This window comes from Linepithema humile, chromosome 8 (assembly GCF_040581485.1).
Source record: "Linepithema humile isolate Giens D197 chromosome 8, Lhum_UNIL_v1.0, whole genome shotgun sequence".
NCBI classification, from domain to species: domain Eukaryota; kingdom Metazoa; phylum Arthropoda; class Insecta; order Hymenoptera; family Formicidae; genus Linepithema; species Linepithema humile.
Genome location: NC_090135.1, coordinates 10,692,028 through 10,711,165, shown reverse-complemented (window position 1 = coordinate 10,711,165; position 19,138 = coordinate 10,692,028). Strand labels below are relative to the sequence as shown.

Here is a 19,138-nt window from a genome sequence, read left to right as displayed (position 1 = left end):
AGCTCGAATATTTCATGTCAAATTTTCTGCCGAAGAAAAATGAACTTTGAATCTATGAAAACACGTTTATTGTTAAAATTAATCTAAAAATTTCGAAAGCATCCTATAGATTCAGATATCCTATTGTAGTGTAATAACAATATTGTAGTGTAAAAACAATAGAAAATATTCCGCTAATACGCGATGCAGTGAACAGATTACGTTAAAATTATGATATGAAATAATCGCGTATTGAACGCGCCAATATTTTGTGGCGGAATTGTTAGTAGAATCATAAAAGGTATTACTGAGATGGTACTATAAAGAAGAGGCGAGACTGCACTGCCTGTGGTTTGAATCGACTATAGGAGTAATACGTATGCCTTCGAGGCATCCTCTTAATTGGCGCGATACGACGCCGGTAACGAGAATAACGGCGCCATTGTTTCGCGCCGTAAGAAAAGGTAAAGGCTATTAGCGTGGCACGCGAAGAGGACTCGCGGATTTTCTTTTAACCGTGTCGCTTTATTTAACGACGTAATTATGCCGCACGCTCGGCGAACGAATACGTTTAATGAAATCTCGCGTTATTATCGAGAATGCAGCGCTCTCATGCGATAATATAATTGTTACAATATTATGCAAGACACGCGATAATCACAAATGCCGATGTTAAAGAAACCCCAACGCTGTGACGTGTGAAATATAAGATATTGTCGCGACGCTTAATGTCATTTTAATTGAATAAAATCACGAACGTTACGATAAATATTCTAATTGGACTGATAAATACCACTAGATTAAAGCTTCGATCGTCTGCGGCCCCTAACGGCCGTCGCGCGTTCGACATTTTTAACGCCCGATGTATTTTCTCACGTAATCCTGACGACGCGAGTTCGATTTCGGCGCGCCAAGTCGCCGAGGCCCCGCGCCCGACAGGAAATGCAGGAAACGTTTTCCAATTTCCACGTTTCATCGTCGGGGACAGGTCCGGGAGGGGGTCGGAGGGGAGGCGGCCGATCGATCGGCGGTGCAGTAGCTGCAACGCCACCCCTTCGTCTCACCGTCTTCCATCGCCGTTGCTTCGAACGATTCTTTCCCTTCCGAAAACCAACGTTTCCGCGCACGATGTTAACTTGAATTATCGAAAAGAATTGCCAAGTTCGTTTCTTCAATTTCGCGTGAATCGATAATAAATATAAAAATAAGTGCAAAACAAGCGCAAAAATAATAAATCGTAAAAATGTGTAAAAATCGTAAAAAAATATAAAAATAATAAATTATCTAAATCTAAATTGACGTGCCGATGAACGCATTCTTATCAGTCTCCTTTATCGGCTATTGCTCGTGTCGTAGAAATGAGAGCGACGTCACGGGCACGCCGTCCTATGTCCTCTTTCCTTTTCTTTCCCTTCTCGCGTCCCACCTCTCTGTCTTCCCTCCGCCGCCCCCGTCCCATTAATTAACAGGCTTTGTACTTTTAAACGATGTTAAATAAACGGTATTGTCCGCCGGCGAAAGGACTGAAAAGCGGGCGCCATTGTGCGTTAAGCTCGCTCTCCTTGTCCTCGCCGTCGTCCTCGTCCTCGTCCTCGTCCTCGTCCTCGTCCTCGTCCTCGTCCTCGTCCTCGTCGTCGTCGTCGTCGTCGTCGTCGTCGTCATCGTCGTCGTCGTCGTCGTCGTCGTCGTCGTCACCCGAAAGAAGGAAAGAGAAGACGAAGGGGGTATTGCCCGCGAATACCAACTTACTAATACCATCAATGCAGGAGAGCTTTTGTTCTAAACAAATACATCGAACCCCGACCACTCCCGCCACCTTCCTCGCCGACCTCTTCCTTCCCCTCCCTCCCTCTCTTGTTCGACCGTGCCACCTGCCTTTCAGACGGGAAAACGTGTATCGATTGGATAAGCCGTAATATAAATAGACAGCCTACCCCTTTTTTGCGCGACCGGAAGTTGCCACTGTTTTTTTTTTTGGTTCCAAAGACAAATTCATACGAATTTACATCGTCAATTGTAAGTTTAGATCTCTCAAACTTAATTGTGTGACAAAATAAAATGTAAAAATTGATTTTTCCGACAGCATACACATTTATCGACATCATTTTTCTACTATTTGAGTTTTTTTTATTAAAAACCCATGCGTTAAAATAAAAATTAATCGTAAAAAATCCGCATACAAAGCTACCAAGTGTCTATATGTAACTAAAAAAATTTAATATTTTTTAAAATTGATTATACTTCACTTTAAACTAGATAAGTAAACGCTAAGAGAAGTCTGGAATATATTTCTGCGATTAATCAAACCAAATCAAAGCATTTTTCTTATTGAGAAGAGTTCGAATCGCGACACGAGTCGCGTTATCGGCCTACCATTGTCTCACGAAGACACGGATCTCGGATTCTCATCCACTACTCGCCAGGATCTTTCTTCGGGGATTCATTGTGCGCTACCACGTATCCGTATTGTCTGACAGCCGACATGCTCCGTTGTTGTTGCTGTTGTCGGCAACAGCAACGAATGAAGCGAGGAATTCGTGGGGTTCATTGTGAATCCGTGGTTTCTAGCGTTCTTATCAGTTTCTACAGCAGGATCCATCTCTCCCTCCCTTTTCTTTCAGTCTTTCTTTCTCAGTTTTTCGTCGGAGAATAATTTTCTGACTCAAAAGATACCGATGATTTAATAGATAATTTAAATTCTATTTGAATTTTCCTCTAAATTGTTTCAGCTCTTTCGCAAATGTTTTCCAATTATATCTAAATTGTACTTCGTTAAATCATCTCTTTTTTATTTCTCTTTTCCCTATTTTCCATCAAAATTTTTTTATTCTATTTGAACGGAACTCCGTATCCTGTCGGCCACTAAAGATATTACTTTGCTTTCTCTCCTTTCTCCGGCGATTTTTTTCGCTCCAAGCCGCGTCTGGTAATCCTGACCGAGCTGCATAAAAGGAGCGGAAAGGCTCGGGAGATATTAAAGTCCTCGTGTGAAACTCTGAGAGCATGAAAAAGTCACTCTCGACGACTTCGCGACCGGTTTATCTGGAGCAAATCTCTAGTTAAAACCTCGAATTGAACTGTCTCGTTTGACAGCGAAAGCAAAAGTCGCTAATTTATCGCTATTATAATTTAGTCCTGTTTGTAAAGTAATTGAATCGATATTTGAATCAAGTCAATGTAGTTTAACCTACTTTTATTTTAATTTTTAAATTTGAATTCTAAATTTGACTCTAATTTTAATTTTAAAGCAAGTTTTTTTTACACGGAAAGCGTGCTCTTCGATCAATACCAGCAGTTTTTGCATAATATATGTTCGATCTTTTTCTTAAACAAAGAGCTGGAACGTAACATTAAATTGAAGGATCAGAAAATCGAACATATAAAAAACCGTCAGCCAGAGATATCTCGGTCTCTTTAGTTTCTGCTACATCTCTGTAATACCTTTTTATACTCGTCGTTGAATTCTCCGCGAAATAAATCTCCAGTCCGCGAACGTTTGCAAGCTACGCGCGGCGTCGCGACGTCGGTGTCTCGCGGCGGCCATTGTTGGCGGCGTCGCGGCGCAAACCCGGGCGGCGCATTGTGCCGCCGTTGCACCAAGCCGCATCTCGTCGCTATCGCGCGGCTCGGGTTCCGCCGTTTCCAGGATGCCAGAGCTGCGGGGCTTCGCGCTTTGTGCATGCCTCGGCGGCGGCCGACAACAAGTGGTAATTAATTCTACGCAAAACAATCAGCCCGCTGGCACGGGTTGAAAAGGGGGAGGAGAGCGATGAAGGGGTTAAAAACGATTCGCGATTCGTCCCTCTTGCCCAATGAGTCCCTTCGTGGATTCCTGGCGTTTAAACGCGAATCGCGATGGTGTGCAAACACGCGCGGGACGTAAAACGCGTATCGAGAATGATAATTAATTGTGTGGTTTTCAATTTTTACCTTCAATGTTATCACGATATTATCACTTTCTATTAATTTTTATATAATAGAAGTGGTAAGACATAAAAAAATTAGCATTATTGTATCAATAATGTTCAATTTAAAACAATTTGTATTTATACAAATGTATATTTATTTGTATAAATAATTTTATTAAAAATATCTGAAAATAATTATCTTATTTTCTAATAATGTATTGTACCTGTCATAAAAAACAGTGATTAGTGAAACAATGTCTCGAAATCTGATGCGCACTAAAAAAAGAGTGAATATATGTATGTCACACGAAATGGGGGTGGATTGTATGAAGTACTGGATCGTACGCGGACTGGATCGCTGGAAGTGAGAAATACGACTTCACATTTTTATTCTCAACCTCCTACCTTAATACTTATAATAAATTAATATAATAAATTATAATAAAATATAATAAATTATTACTACCTTAATATTTATATATATATATATATTAAAATATAATAAATTAATACTACCTTAATATTTATAATAAAAATTTAATAATTTATATTAAAATATTTTTTAAATTTGTTGTTTTAATAATTTATAAAATATATAAATATTTTTAATAATTTTTTAAAAAAAGAAATAATGATAAAATTAGTATAAATAGAATAATTTATAAATATATATAATTATTTAAGTAATAAATAGTAATTTGGCAAATTTAATAAATTCAACTGTTTAATAAAAACATAGTTTTTTGAAAATAATATAAGATTAGTTCTGCTCAATGAAAATGATTAAATAGCTGCAGTAAATTGACTGTACAAAGATAGCATAAGATGGGTATAATTTCAACCTTCAAAAGGCAATGGTGTTAATTCCATAGTGGAATTGCACTCTAAGCTTCTGTGTGCTAAAGACAACTGAAACCAATAAGTGGACATTTTGCTTGAATTCAGAATTAAAATATGATGCATGATCAATTGATCAGGCACTATGCATGAGCTGATATATGCTGATAATTGAATATTGGAATGCTTCAAACACGAAAAATGCATGCGGTTAAACGAATCTAAGAACTTTATGATCTTACTTAAAGAGATCCAGAAAAAGCTTGTAACTAAAATAGATGACTGTTATGCAATATTGTGTGTAAGTATATGACATAGCTTTAATGATTCTAGTGACTAAATCTAGAATTATTGATAATATTGTGTATATATAGTGGAAAAATAACAATGAAAATGACGATTTTCTAAATATCATTGACGTTGCACGAAATATTTATAAAATCGATCACTCCGTAAACACAATTTTGAATTCTCGCATTCGGATCTCATCAATTGCATAATATGTTTAAAATTATGACGTCAGTTCTCGTAATTATCTTCAATGTGATCGAACAGTCATTACTCACTTCAGTGTGAGTGAATAGTCATATATGTTATCCGAGTGTTACATCATTATTTTACATTGTTATGTTAAAATTTTTAATATTAGCATAGCATCGAATCCAAACTGTTAGCTTCTTTCTATTTCGGTAGAAATAGTCTTGTTTTTTAGCTGGCAAATAACAGCAAATAAGTGCCAATCTTCAACATTCAATACAGCGCCAATAAATGATCTCGCGTTTATAAATATTTGTTGATCAATTTATTGCCGGAATCGGCAATTCTCAAATATTGGTATTTTGAAACATATGTTAATGACTGTTTAATCACACAGCAGAGAATTGCGAGAATCGACATTGAACGAATTATTCGATCAATTAATATTCAAATGTAAGAATTTAGAACTGTATTTGCGGGACGATTGATCTGTTTGTTCAACATAAATGAATTCCGAATATATATTATAAAAAATTCAATAATGTGTATGTTCATATATCGACTGTTGTCTTGAGATTTTGAAAATGATGAAAAAGAGCAATCTCTTTACTAGTGCTATCAATACTCAGGTATCGCATAGAATTGTATTACATGTAAAAAATAACATTATAAAATTTATAGTTTATAATTTATAATGTTATTTTTTATATACGATTATATTCGATAATTTTGTATTAACAATGCAATTACAATACAATACGTGTCTGTAATTATTATATTTCGAATACCCAAGTATCCGGTTCTAAATCTACTTCTTATTTTCAATTAATTTGTAAATTTTTTTTTAATTTTTTTTAGTTGTAAAAGTAAGTTGTACAACGTACAACAAGAAGTTGATCCAGATGTGTCAACACATGCGCATAAAAGAAGGCCACAGAACCAACCAGTCCTCGAGGGATAGCTAGTACTATCTACGTTGCTACATTTTCAGATCTTTTCATAACTAATTATATATATTTACATCTGACCAATTATACTATTTTTTCTCGGATAATAATAATGTTAAATGCGCAACTTCAAGTTTATTTATTATGGAATATATGCGCGTCCCAATCTTTTATTATTATTATTCAACACAGTGTTTATTTTGTATTCATTTCGATTTTGAATGAAATGCGCTAATTTTCTTTCTGTATTAGAATGAAGCTGCATAAATTTATACAGAGTAGACAAAAAAAAAAGATAAACTATTTTTTTCTTTTTTTTCTTTTTTAATAAAATCTAAATAAAACACAGCGGTTGTCTTGTTATATATCGTCTATTAAGACTCGGCAATTTTGTACAGAATATAACGTCGAACAAATGATCGCCTCTAGCCGCGACGGCATTCTTTCGATCATGTAATTCATGATTTTTTACACATTTCAATACTGCAACCACACTAAACAATCACTCTGCGTGGATGATCGTTGGTGTATTTCTACAATCAACGTTAATAATGTTCAGTTGTGCTATCACTAACCACGCTTTCTCGTTAGTATATTAATTCAACTGAAAACCTAATGTAACACACATTGATGCACTAACGATCTTAACATTCATGCAGTGTGATTGTTTAGTGCGATTGCTGGAATAAGAATTAAAATGTGCAAAAGAATCATAAATTATACATATATATAGCCGAAAGAGCGCGGCATTGCGTCGCAGTTAGAGGTGGTTATTTGACCGACATTACATTTCATACATATATAATTACTAAGTCTTAAGAAACGATATGTGATTAAAAAACCGCTGTATTTTATTTACAATTTATTAAAGAAAAAAATTATTCATCTTTTTTTCGCTCACTCTGTACAATTAAATTATTTATTATTTTTGACGTTTCAGTTTACCTCGTCATTCCAGCGGAATGGATTAATCACAACCATAAAAACGTATTACAGGCGCCGAATGGAAACTCCTTACGGAGGACGAAAAACGTCCGTTCATTGACCAGGCGAAAAGGTTACGCGCTCAGCATATGAAGGAACATCCAGATTATAAGTACAGACCGCGAAGAAAACCTAAGACCCTACGGAAAGACGGCTACCCTTACAGCATCCCTTATCCGAGTGTGCCCATGGACGCCCTTCGAGCCGGTAATTATCATTATCTTTAACGTTATTGTTTTTATAATCTTAATTATTAATTAAGAATTAATTAATTAAATTAAAATCATAAAAACAAATATGTGTCATCAGAAAAAAGTAACGCGATGCTCGAAAAAAAAATTTCCAATTTATTATCACTTTGAATGCCTCCGATAATTAATAATATTTAATGCCCGATATTTGTGCAAAATTTAATACGCAATATATTCGATGTCCTTGATAACTTCAATTTCCGAATTAAGCACTTTCGCGAATCAAACAAATTAATTTAAATATGTACAATAATTATTAGTCAAAAAGTACAAAATTCAAAAAAACTAAAAGTAAAAAAAAAAAATTTTATATAATTTAATAGGAATAACATAATCTGATATTCCATTGTAATTACAAAATCGGAAACTAGACATTTTAACTTTTTTTACAGCTAATAAAAACGGGCATACTTTTTTTATGTGTTTAGAGTATGTGCTATTGATTGATGCGCTATTATCAATTCAATCGGCCCAGCCGTTATTGAGATCCAATAATCTCGGCTCGTCTCAACTTTCGGGCTCGCGTAAAGAGTGTCGGTCGGTCTTGCGCCTGCGTTGCACGCTGCGCGTGAACTTGGCGCGAGACACTATTTTATTTTTTATACGAAAGTATTTTAATTCTTATTTTAATTTTAAAAAATTTTCCCAATTACACTACAATAACAAATCAAACAAATCACATGTTTTATTTTGTCTACATATACCATAAAATTCGATCTTCTATTCGTAAACACGTTTTGCTAACGTTTCATCGTCACGTCCAAACTGTAAGTATATTTGGATCCTTCGTATTTGCTTTGAATAAAAATTTGTCAAAATCTTGTGGAAAATTTTAGAAGCATCTTAATAGTAGACAACATAATAATACATCCTGAACGTTTCTTACACGTGTTACAAATTCTACATGTAACCTGCGATGTATCTGCGCATCGTAAAATATTTGTTCAAAAACATTGAAAACCATCGTTGAATTTCCGTGATAAAGATTAATTATTAATTAAAATTATAAAAATAATAAAGTTTTGCTCTGGCACATGGTTTGCTTTGAAATGCTCTTAAAATAGCACACATGCTTTCAGTATTTATTCTATGTCCACTTATAAATTATTTATTTTATTTATTAAATAATATATAAATATTTATACATATTATCTAAGTTAACCTAGGGATGTGCCGCTAAAGATTAAGCTTCCTTGTAAACTAAACTTAAAATGCGATTTTTTTTGTCAAAATGTTCAAAAATATTTTTTGTCAAAATATTAAATACTTATATTTTTAAATTTGTCAATAATATTGCTATTAATATCCACAAAATAATATTGATGTTACTCGGCCTTATCACAAAATTTATTATTCTTAAAAGATAAAAAAAATCAGCATTTAGTTTTGTATTTTCTGCACCTATTTTTCTGCGGTTTCGACGAATCATCTCGTTGCATCGCATTGCAGCGAAGTGGCGCGTGGAGGTGTTGTCGCAAATATTGCACCTCCCGCAGTTGCGTAAACACTCGTGCCCGAACACTTGTGCCTCCGCTGACGTCACGTCTGGTTAGTTTATTGTGACAATTGAGCGGGCACAATGGAGCCGAGCGCGCGTGCAAAACGCCGGTGGAAGAACATAGAAAACGCCCGCACCGCGCGCTACCAATTTGTTTAATTAACGCGAGGCGGAGGCGCAAATGCATTATGCGCGGTGAACGCGACGATTTGTAATTTAATAATTGCAATCTTCCCACGGCGCCGCAACAAAGACCGCGCGCCGAGCGTGTTGTCCGCATTACACGATAATACGCGCGTTATTTTTCATGTAAACAAAGTCGTCAGCCACTTATTTATTCGTTACCCGAAAGTGTATCGATAATTGCATTGTCAAAAGTAACGAGTGCATATGCAAGATATTTTATAAATATCACCGCTCGCTTTCAGAGCACAGATTGTTCGCTCAACTCGAAATCAAATCATACGCCACATTGTAATTGTTAAATTTTTTTTATACTAATATTAATTAATCGTTCAAACTAAATCGATATAATCACCGTTGATTTATTTGTAATCTTTGATTTGAGATCATTTCTATGTGACGATGATTACAATGCCGATTTAATTTTCATTCGCAAATGTTGCAAAAATAACGCGTCCAAATAAATTCCAAATTCACCAGTAAATGTACTCTTACAATTTGACGCAAACTTAATGAAATATCTCGTATACGAGCGATGAAAGCGAAACAATATACTTTTGTCATCAGAGTTTTCTCGCTATTCATTATCATTTTCTCTAGTGTGGAAATGACGACGTTCGAATATTCATGCCGCATTATAATACGCGTGTCCGTATTCACTTTGTAATTTATCGCCATATAATTCATGGTCGCGTAGGTCGAGTTTACGGATATCTTTCGCGCACTTCCATTCAAGGAATTATTAATTCCGGCAGTAGTGATGTTGCGATTAAGACTGGAATTTATCCCAACGCCCACGCGATCTCGCGCAGCCGCGAAAAGCGATCGGTAATCTCCAATTTATCGGACACGTAGAGGGCTCGCTTGCCTTCTCTCTCTCCCCCGGTTTATATCTCGTTCGTGTTTTGATCACCTCTCCTTTCTCGAATATTTCTCTCTTTGCGCATTTCTATTCAACTCCAGATTGAAATTCCTACACAGCTTAGATATTCTCAAACAGGAAACATATTTTTATAAAGCAACATTCGATTCACGAAGTGCAAAGTTTCAGTAATAACACGAAATTTCATTTTACAAGCGCAAGAAAGAAATTATAAAAATAATTATAGTTTTTTAAAAATATATTTTTAAAAGACAAATTTTGAAAAAAACTATATAATTTTACTGTCAAAGTAAAAAATGAAATATTTACGTTTCACAAAATACTTAAAACAATTTTTTAATTACAAATATGCTATAATCATCGAAATGATTATTCTATTACCGCGTGCGTATCATATTTACTTTTACATATAATATATATTTTACTTATTTATCTCTGTGCTTTATAAATTATATTATCTTTACTGAGAAGCAATTTACAGCAATGTGCAGTCTTTCGTCCGCATTCAGAGAAACGTGTTTTCGTCCTTTTTACCGACGTTGTCGCTAATTTCTTTCCTGCCTTTCTTTTTTTTCAACCAAGCGCCCGGTTTCTTTCAACCATTTCTGCTACCTCTCGACCGTATTTACACGGTGGCACGCGCATAAGACGCGTGGGTGGCTGGGATAAATTACCGGCTTAAGCTGGAATGCCACTCGAATTTCTATGCACGCCTGTACAACCATACGTACTCCTTGAGGATGTGAATTAAGGACAAACTTGAATATCAAAAACTCATCCCTCGGACAGTGCACGAAATCGCTAATCTTCTCACTTTAATTCGGAATACTAATCGCGATATATGTGATATTTGTGTTAACGTCGGATTTAGTGCAATAAACATTTTTTTATCGTAATTTCAGAATTATGCATCAAGAACAAATTGAGTAAAGCTGATCGAATACACTGTAAAAAGTTACTGACTGACAATTCAGACAAAAGTGTTTGAAGTTTTTTACAGTCACATTGTCTGAATTTTCGGACAGAATATTGTCTGAATTTCTAGCCACAGTTGTTTGAATTTCTGGTCACAGTTGTCTGAATTTCTAGCTACAGTTGTCTGAATTTCTAGCTACAGTTGTCTGAATATTTCTGAATTTCAATGCCTGAATATTCAAACACTTTTGTCAGAATTTAGATGTGGTTTTTTTAAAATACTAACAATATATTTTGGTTTAAAGTATACTCAATGATGCGATGTTTCCTACCGGGCTCCCGACTCCCGAGCCCCACGCAAGCGAGAACATGTACACGCTTCTCGCTTGCGTGGGGCTCGGGAGTCGGGAGCCCGGTAGAAAACATCGCATCATTGAGTATACTTTAAACCAAAATATATTGTTAGTATTTTAAAAAAACCACACTTATCCAAACTTGTTTTTCACTGGTGTACATATATTTCATTAAAAAACACAAACACCACGTAATCATAAATTACAAAACTTCTTAATATTCTCGTATTAATCCTTGTAGGAGAATGTTAATTATTTGTCGATTCTCAAGAAAAAGTACAAGAATGGATAAAAAAAACATTATAATAATTGCTACAAATGTGTTATTTAACAGTAATAATAATATATATTTCAATTCTATATTTTTCTTTAAATTCGCAAATAAATTTAACAAAGTAAGATATTAGCTGATTTATTTAGAAAATATTAAACAGCCATCATTAGCTGTTTATCATCATGTCATGAATTATCGCCGGGTAGACACACTCCGGGGACGACTATCTTTTTTTTTTTTCAACGAATGACGAATTTACGATCGCGAGTATCTGTGCTTTCGGTTTTCCTGAAGCACGACCAGCGAGCCGTGGACTTTCGCATAATGCCGCGGGAGCTTAAGACAATTCGATAAATAATGAGCCAGCGACATGTTTATGCGCTCGCGTGCCTGCGTCCAATGAATCGTCGAGTAAACACGGAGTCCGCAAAGTACGGCCCTACCGCGCCGAAGGGAATTATTCGAGGATTTATTCCTCCGTCTTTCTTCCGCTTCGTCCCACCGTGGCTCTCGAGATATCAGATAGATTCGCGACGATAACGATATGACTCGAATTAAAAATAAAATTTCCTGAAATATCCTGAAGATTAAAATGTATTGTAATTGATTTGAAATTCTCTTGATACATCAAATTATTTCTTGTTTTTATTGATAATTTGAAATACGCTGATCTTTTTTTAATTATTTAAAGTCAAGTCGGAAAAGATAACTTTTTTCCTATGAAGGACATCAATTCTAAATTCACTCGTAAATTCAGGACTAATAATAAATATAACATTTCGAGATAATTAATATTTGGTCGCTGAAAAACGTGAATATCCATTTCATATCACACGCGGTCGCGTTTATCGCTAAACATATATAACAATGTGCAATCCCGTATCTATTCTTCTCATTCGAGTCTCGTGAACGCGTTGAAGATTAACGCAACGTTTCAAGCCGGCGAGTTTCGAAACACGAGAAGCGAGATGCGCCGCGCGGAGAAAACGACGTCGCACACGTCGGCGGAATCTTTTGTGTTTGCGTTTGAATTATTATGCGACGGCGGATTGCGCCAGAGACGGTCACGACGGCGCGTAAAATATTTAGACTTAGTAATCAGGCTGTGTGTCTCCTCCTCGCGCGCCTTCGTCCGGTGGAAATTCAAAATTACGTAATTCGCGTACGAGGCGCGAAACAATGAAAACAATAGCTACCTAGGAACGGCAAACAAATCTCTGCAAACCGAGGGGACTCGCGCGCCGGGCTCGATTCATCGAACATCTGTTCGCGAAATTCTACCAGCCAGACGATTGAAATAAGTCAAAATCGACAGATGCTATAAACAAACTCTTCCACATCCGATTAGCGTCTGTATTTGAGTCAAAGAGAACTCGGTGTAAAAACTCCGATAAGACGTTTTAACAAAACTGCTATGAAAACAGCTGTTTAACATATTTTGAGCCAATTAGTTGATATTTTGCTTTGTTGAATTTATTTTGAATTAGTGTGTGTGTATAAAATTGAAATATACTATTGATAAATAGCACATTTATTTTGTTCAGCATTTAGAAATATCTAGAAATGGTATCAAGATATCAAGTTATCGAGTGAGAGAAACATAAAATAAAGTAAAAGAACAAGTACTAAAAGCAAAATAGAACAGCAAGATATCTCAAGAATACAATACGGCGGAGCAATACATAAGAAGATAGACAAGAACAAAAATTTACGAAAGAAGAACAAGATCTATTCGGCGAAGATCAGATCTGACATCAGAAAAAACGAAGATCCTCCGTTAATTTAATTTAATATAATTTTATCATTGATTTAAAAATGCGGTAAGGCGCTTCTTTAATTCTGCGTAAGGTCTGTGTTGAGAAATATAATTTTTTGCATGCAATTCGAATTTATATAAAGAAAAAAGAAGATCCTATGCATGTAGAACATAAATTTTGCAGATACATTGTTGCAATACAACTGCAAAGTTTTGTACCGCAGGGTACACTTTAATCATTTTTTTACTTTTAATTCTTAAACACAGAATGCAATCAACTATATCTCTTTTCAAAATTATCAAAATCAGAGTAATAATAACACCAGACTAATTGATACACCAAAACCTGCTCTCCAACATACAAGAAACCACGAGTCTCGACAGATACCTAACGCGATTTTTTCACGCCCACGCATCGAACGGAGAATCGAGCCACATCTCGATCTTCGAAATGCCCATCTCGCCTCTGGCGATCCTCGAGCGTCATCGGCGATCATAAATCTCGGGGAACTCAACGCCAATCATCCTGCTGCGGGTTAGCCTCGCTGAAACGAGGCGAATGAGCAACATCTTCTGGTCGCTATCGTCCTCGCTTGACAATAGGGCCTCGTCGGAGGCTTTGTCGATGATCGATAAGCCACCCGGTACGACGCACATTTCTCTTTCTTTTTCTCTTTCTCTTTCTCTCGAATGAATGGTAAAACATGCAAAACGGCAGAAAAAAGACGGATGCGTTTGCAATAGAAACTCAGATATCAATCTTCACCGAAAACGGCAGATGATCATTAGCGATTATTGTCGAGACTCGAAAGAAAACACAATTCTAAGATCTCAAAGGTTCAGATCTCTTTGATTAACCAGCATCAATTTTTCTAATTTTGATTTCTAATATTTACAATCCGCAACTATCCTAGAACATCCCGTAACCAAATGCTTCTATTTCCGATACAATAGCATCTCCTTTCAGCAGCGAATCAGTGTCGAAATTAACCCAATTCAATATACAGGCCTCACGTGACGTACAGTTAACCGTAAGAAACACTTCTGTAACAGTTAACTTGTTAGTACGTAAAAATTATAGAATTTTAATGTACAAGCTTAAAAAGAAATAAAGTAAGTGAGTGTACTTCGCGAGTGTGCCGTAACGCGAGTGTATTTATAACTTTTCTAATACGTAGAAGCAATACGTGGTAAACCACAATGCATTGTAAAAAATTCGGTAAATTTACACAACCAAGTTGTAAAAATTATACGATAAATAATAGAAATATATAGTGTAAATTTACATAATTTCATAAATTTTACACTATTTATTTAGTATATTTCCGTTATTTATCATACAATCTGACAATTTAGTTGTGTAAATTTACCGAATTTTTTACAGTGTGAACTTTGTTATATTAAATATATTTTTAAGTATCTGTGCTGCCTAAAGCTAGTTGTATTTCGTGAAACAAACCATACACTTAATCCACTATCACATCACTTACATCACACGACAACATCGTTTCAATTAATAAGTATCCATAAATTATAAAGATCATAAAACAAAACATCGGTTATAAAACTTATAGGTTTTGGACACAGACATGTGGATAAAGTGTAAGTAACGTCAATAAGATACATCCGTATACAAATTATTCATATACCCTCGTGCGTATGTTCTAATATATAGGGATGGCTGGTAGCATGGGACAACCTGGAATGGGCTCTTATTACGGTCCGGCAGCGGCTTACGGATCCCTCTCGGCGGCCAGCATGGCCGCGGCCGCGGCAGCGGCTGCACAGCAGTCGGCGGCAGCCATGTCCGGTCTCGCGGCACCTGCTCAAGTAAGTCGATAAATAATTCTTTCACGCGATCAAGTATGTGCGTATATGCGTACGCGACGGTGCATTGAGACAACGTTACGCTAGGATTGTCCGGACACGAGGATTGTTCACAGAAAATTGGCCAATGTGCTCAATCCTTGGATTCAATGATCAAAGTTTGAAAAGACTTGATCATTGTCGAAACATCAAATTAAAAAAAATAAAATTACATAAGTATATTAGAAATTAATTTCATACCCTAAAATCTCATTTTTAAATGTTTGTTCCAGTTTTGGTATAATTCATATGATCCATATGATCTATATTATCCACATTGTGTTCAGTATAATAGATGACAGAAGATAAATTATATAGATGACGTCGGTTTTTAATTTGAGATATCTTGTTGCCTACAATGAAAACTAACATCCAACCATAAGCGCGAAAACAAGAATTCTTCTTATTGATAGCAAAAGTAAATAAAAAAGTGTAAGATAACAAGAAAATAATTTCAGTAAATAATTTTTTTTTTAGATAATTAAAGTTGAGTCACATTTAAAATTTGCTCTCAAAGAATACTTCTTTGAAAAATTATTAGAATGCTTCTTTGAAATTTATCTATACTAAAATTATTTCTGTAATATTTTTTCGAATTTATATTTTTATATTTTTTTATTTACAAAATTTACTGTGATTTTTCTTCTTCTAAATATATTGTTATTATTGTTATTTAATATATTGTTATTACTAGCACTTATATCTTGCTTTTGACTTGGTAGTTTCTTTGTCTTCTTATTAAAGCTTGGTCAATAAAAAATATAAAAAAAATAAATACTAAGACGATCTGAAAAATTCCTCTTATACAATTCAATGTAAAAAATTTAATGCCAATCTTAATTATTTAAAGAAGTTAAGGTTATTCATTAGAGGTAGGTCTAGTAAGATTTTTGTAATTATGTAAGATATAAAATGCAAGTAATAATAATGTGTCTTCTGAATAAGACTATCATATCAGAAGTTTAAAAAATGTTAAAAATATCTCAGGTAGTACATGTTTGTTTCATATACGTTTGCTAAGCGTATTCAATGTATTAATATATGTACATTTAGGATGTGCTGCCTGGGATCTTTGTAAAACAAAGTACATATATGACAAGGTCGGAAACTTCCTATCACTCGGGATGTGGAATTCCAAGTACAAATAGGGGGGGGGGGGGGCAAAAAATTTTGCAGATTTGTGCGTATATATGTAGACTACATGTATTTTTTATATATTATAATTAACATTTATTAAATACTATATGTATATATGTAAATCTTATTTAAATTTGTTATTATCGCGTCTCGTGTGATGTCGCAAAAATACTTGCTCTGAGCGTATTTCTTGATATAAATTTATTGTCATAGACGGGTCTAAATATTTTATGTGAGAATATATTTTAAATACGCCATGTTCGGCGTGTGGAATTCCACACCTTCAAGGAATCGAGGTGTGGAGTACTTACATACCTTCCATAAAGGCCCTGCATATATGTACTCAACTTCTTTGTAATATTTATGTTTTTTTTTGAAAATATTTATTTTTATTTATTTAATCCCCTTCTGTTATTATACGCTACCTATATAAAAGATTGTATTTTATATAAAATATATTGTAGAATAAAAATTTATAAATCATAATTAAAAGGACGAAAATTAACACGCAGATATTAACTGATAAATATCTACTGGAGTAAAAATTTATTGGAGTAATTTCATTTGGAGATGCATTTAGTTGCATTAGGTTGCATAGAAATACTCGATCTCTAAAGAGAGGAATTAGCGAGCCGTCTTCGCTCAGGTGTTTCTATTCCATCGGCAGCGTTAACCCGGCGACATTTCGAGCGACGCGCCACAAAGTCACAATCACAAATCCATTTATCTCGCGGACAATTGGCGACTGGACGTATCGAGTTCGCGAGACAGATCGCCGGCCGCGTAAATAAAGCGAAAGGAGGAGAAAAAGCGAAGAGAGATGGATCGCGCGCGCGCGCGCGCGCGCGCGTTCGCGAGAGGAAGAGTCGATTCGGAGAGGAGGAGGAGGAAGGATGAGGGTGGAAGCGGAAGGTGGAAGCGAGATCGGAGAGGGACGCGGGAGAGTACGTTTCATTCGTTGTCGCAACAAAGGAGGCCCCCGGGTGGCTTCGCAAACAGAAACCGGAGACCGTGGTCTGTGTATGAATTTCCGCAGCTGGCTACGGGAGACAAACAGATAGCTAGTTATTTCTGCATTCAACGGCTGAATGGCCGACGCGTCTGGAACGACGCACCGGCGCGATACAAGCGACCATTATTGGCGAACACCGGCGGCGAGCGGCACGCTCGAAGAATTCCCAACGTTATCTTCGCCCGGCCGAGTTCGAGCTCTTTCTCTCTCTTTCTCTCTCTCTCTCATTCGCTCTTTCTCTCCGGCTCATCTGCACCACGAAGAAACGCGATCGCGAAACTTCCTAGGGAAAAAGGTCAGCTTTTAACTCTTGCACGACCAAATTTAGTCGAAAGTTTACGAAAAGAAAGATCGCCGGAGCTTTCTATAAGAAATTCGCGTGTGTTGCTTCCCCATGTAATGCATTTTTTCAAGGAAGAATATATCAATATGTATATCAATTGAATATGTACATGTATGTATATGTTGAATTCAATTGTATTTTAAATCATAATTTTTTATGGATGGTTATATTGACAAATATTTAATAGGTACTGTGACGAACAATTCTATGATAACAAGAAAACTAACAGAAAAAAAGCTATATGAATCAAACACGGGTGTCGGGAGATGCAAAAGATATTATAAATCAATATAAAATAATACTACAAAACCGTTTCGACTCAATTTTAGATTTTCAGTTTGATAAAACGTAATCGGTAATTGTGATCACGTACGAATACCGTAGAGTAAAACGTTTTTTGTAGTGTTATTCTGCATTAATTTCCGCTTTGCGCTCCGATACTCGCGTTTGATTCTCATAACCTTCTTTTCGGTTAGTTTTTTTTTGAAAAATTTAACAGAACGCATTTTTACACGTTTAACCAAATGAAATCTGATCACACAAATTTATAAATTGCCGAAATTACTGCAATTTCCAAATTTTTTACAATCTTCTATTATTAGGAGATTAGAAGTCACGTTTCGTTTTTACAACAGATCTTTCAAAGAAAATCAAATTCTTAAAAAACATTAATGCAAGATGTTGAAATATCGAGGGCCCTATGACACAATGCAGTATGCGAGGGAGTTAACTTTCTCGTTCTCCCTGCATACTCCCACCCGCTCTTCGAGGCCATTTGGAAAATAAAGTGCGCTCATTCTCTTTCGCTCTCTCGACTTCGACGACACATGGCACGAAAAGAGAATGCCTGGTCTTTTGTGAAGCGAAAACAGAGGCGAATGGTATACGGTGTCATTGTCCTCTTTAACAGCAACACATCGCGCTGGATAATTAAGTCTAGAACGGTGACGAAAATAAAAAGAAATGGACCATTGCGACAATGACTCAAACAAGACGCCGGTATGATGAGACTGACAAATTTTGGACTACACATAAGAATACTCTGGAACTGGATTTAATTACGCAACATACAGCAATCTGGCCTTTTGAAATTTTTTACTGAATATCATATAATTTACCTTGTTTTGGATAAGCGTGAAAAAAGATTCGGTAAGTTACTCTTGAAAATATTTTCAATTTATTTTTGTAAGTGTTATAATGATACCAAAAACAAATTTATTTTGACCTACAATTTTACATTTTCATGTAACCAAGTTTCCTAATTTTAAATTTTACAAATCGATGAAGTAATTCCTATTTCCAAATTATTTGAAAAAAAATTTACATTCCACTTGACAAACTGCAATCTGACTACAACCTGACAATCATCAGACTGCCGTTGACAAAATGCATATGAATGCACCGTGATGATCGGAGGAATCGTCGCAATCGGCCGGATTTTCACGCGAATATCTCAACGTCGCGCGGTGAGGCGGAATTTTTTAATTTCTGGACGACGCGTTACGATTCGCGAGTCACCGAGAAGCAGCGGAGCG

The 19,138-nt window shown here is 35.7% G+C and overlaps 1 protein-coding gene and 1 long non-coding RNA gene across 7 annotated transcripts in view; one reads left to right on the top strand and one right to left on the bottom strand.

Annotated features, from left to right (window-relative positions):
• Positions 1 to 19,138, bottom strand: part of LOC105673771 (uncharacterized) — a 192,051-nt gene that overhangs the window by 157,410 nt on the left and 15,503 nt on the right. The window lies entirely within an intron of this gene.
• LOC105673765 (transcription factor Sox-19b-like) overlaps positions 1 to 19,138 on the top strand; it is a 30,305-nt gene that overhangs the window by 4,764 nt on the left and 6,403 nt on the right. For all 3 annotated transcript variants that reach the window (XR_001101011.2, XR_010891484.1, XM_012369628.2), the window contains exons 2-3: positions 7,145 to 7,339; positions 14,921 to 15,075. Coding sequence is in view for 1 of the 3 variants with exons in the window: in XM_012369628.2 (XP_012225051.1) it covers positions 7,145 to 7,339; positions 14,921 to 15,075 (350 nt within the window). In the remaining 2 variants the exon portion in view is untranslated. The remainder of the gene's footprint in view (positions 1 to 7,144; positions 7,340 to 14,920; positions 15,076 to 19,138) is intronic.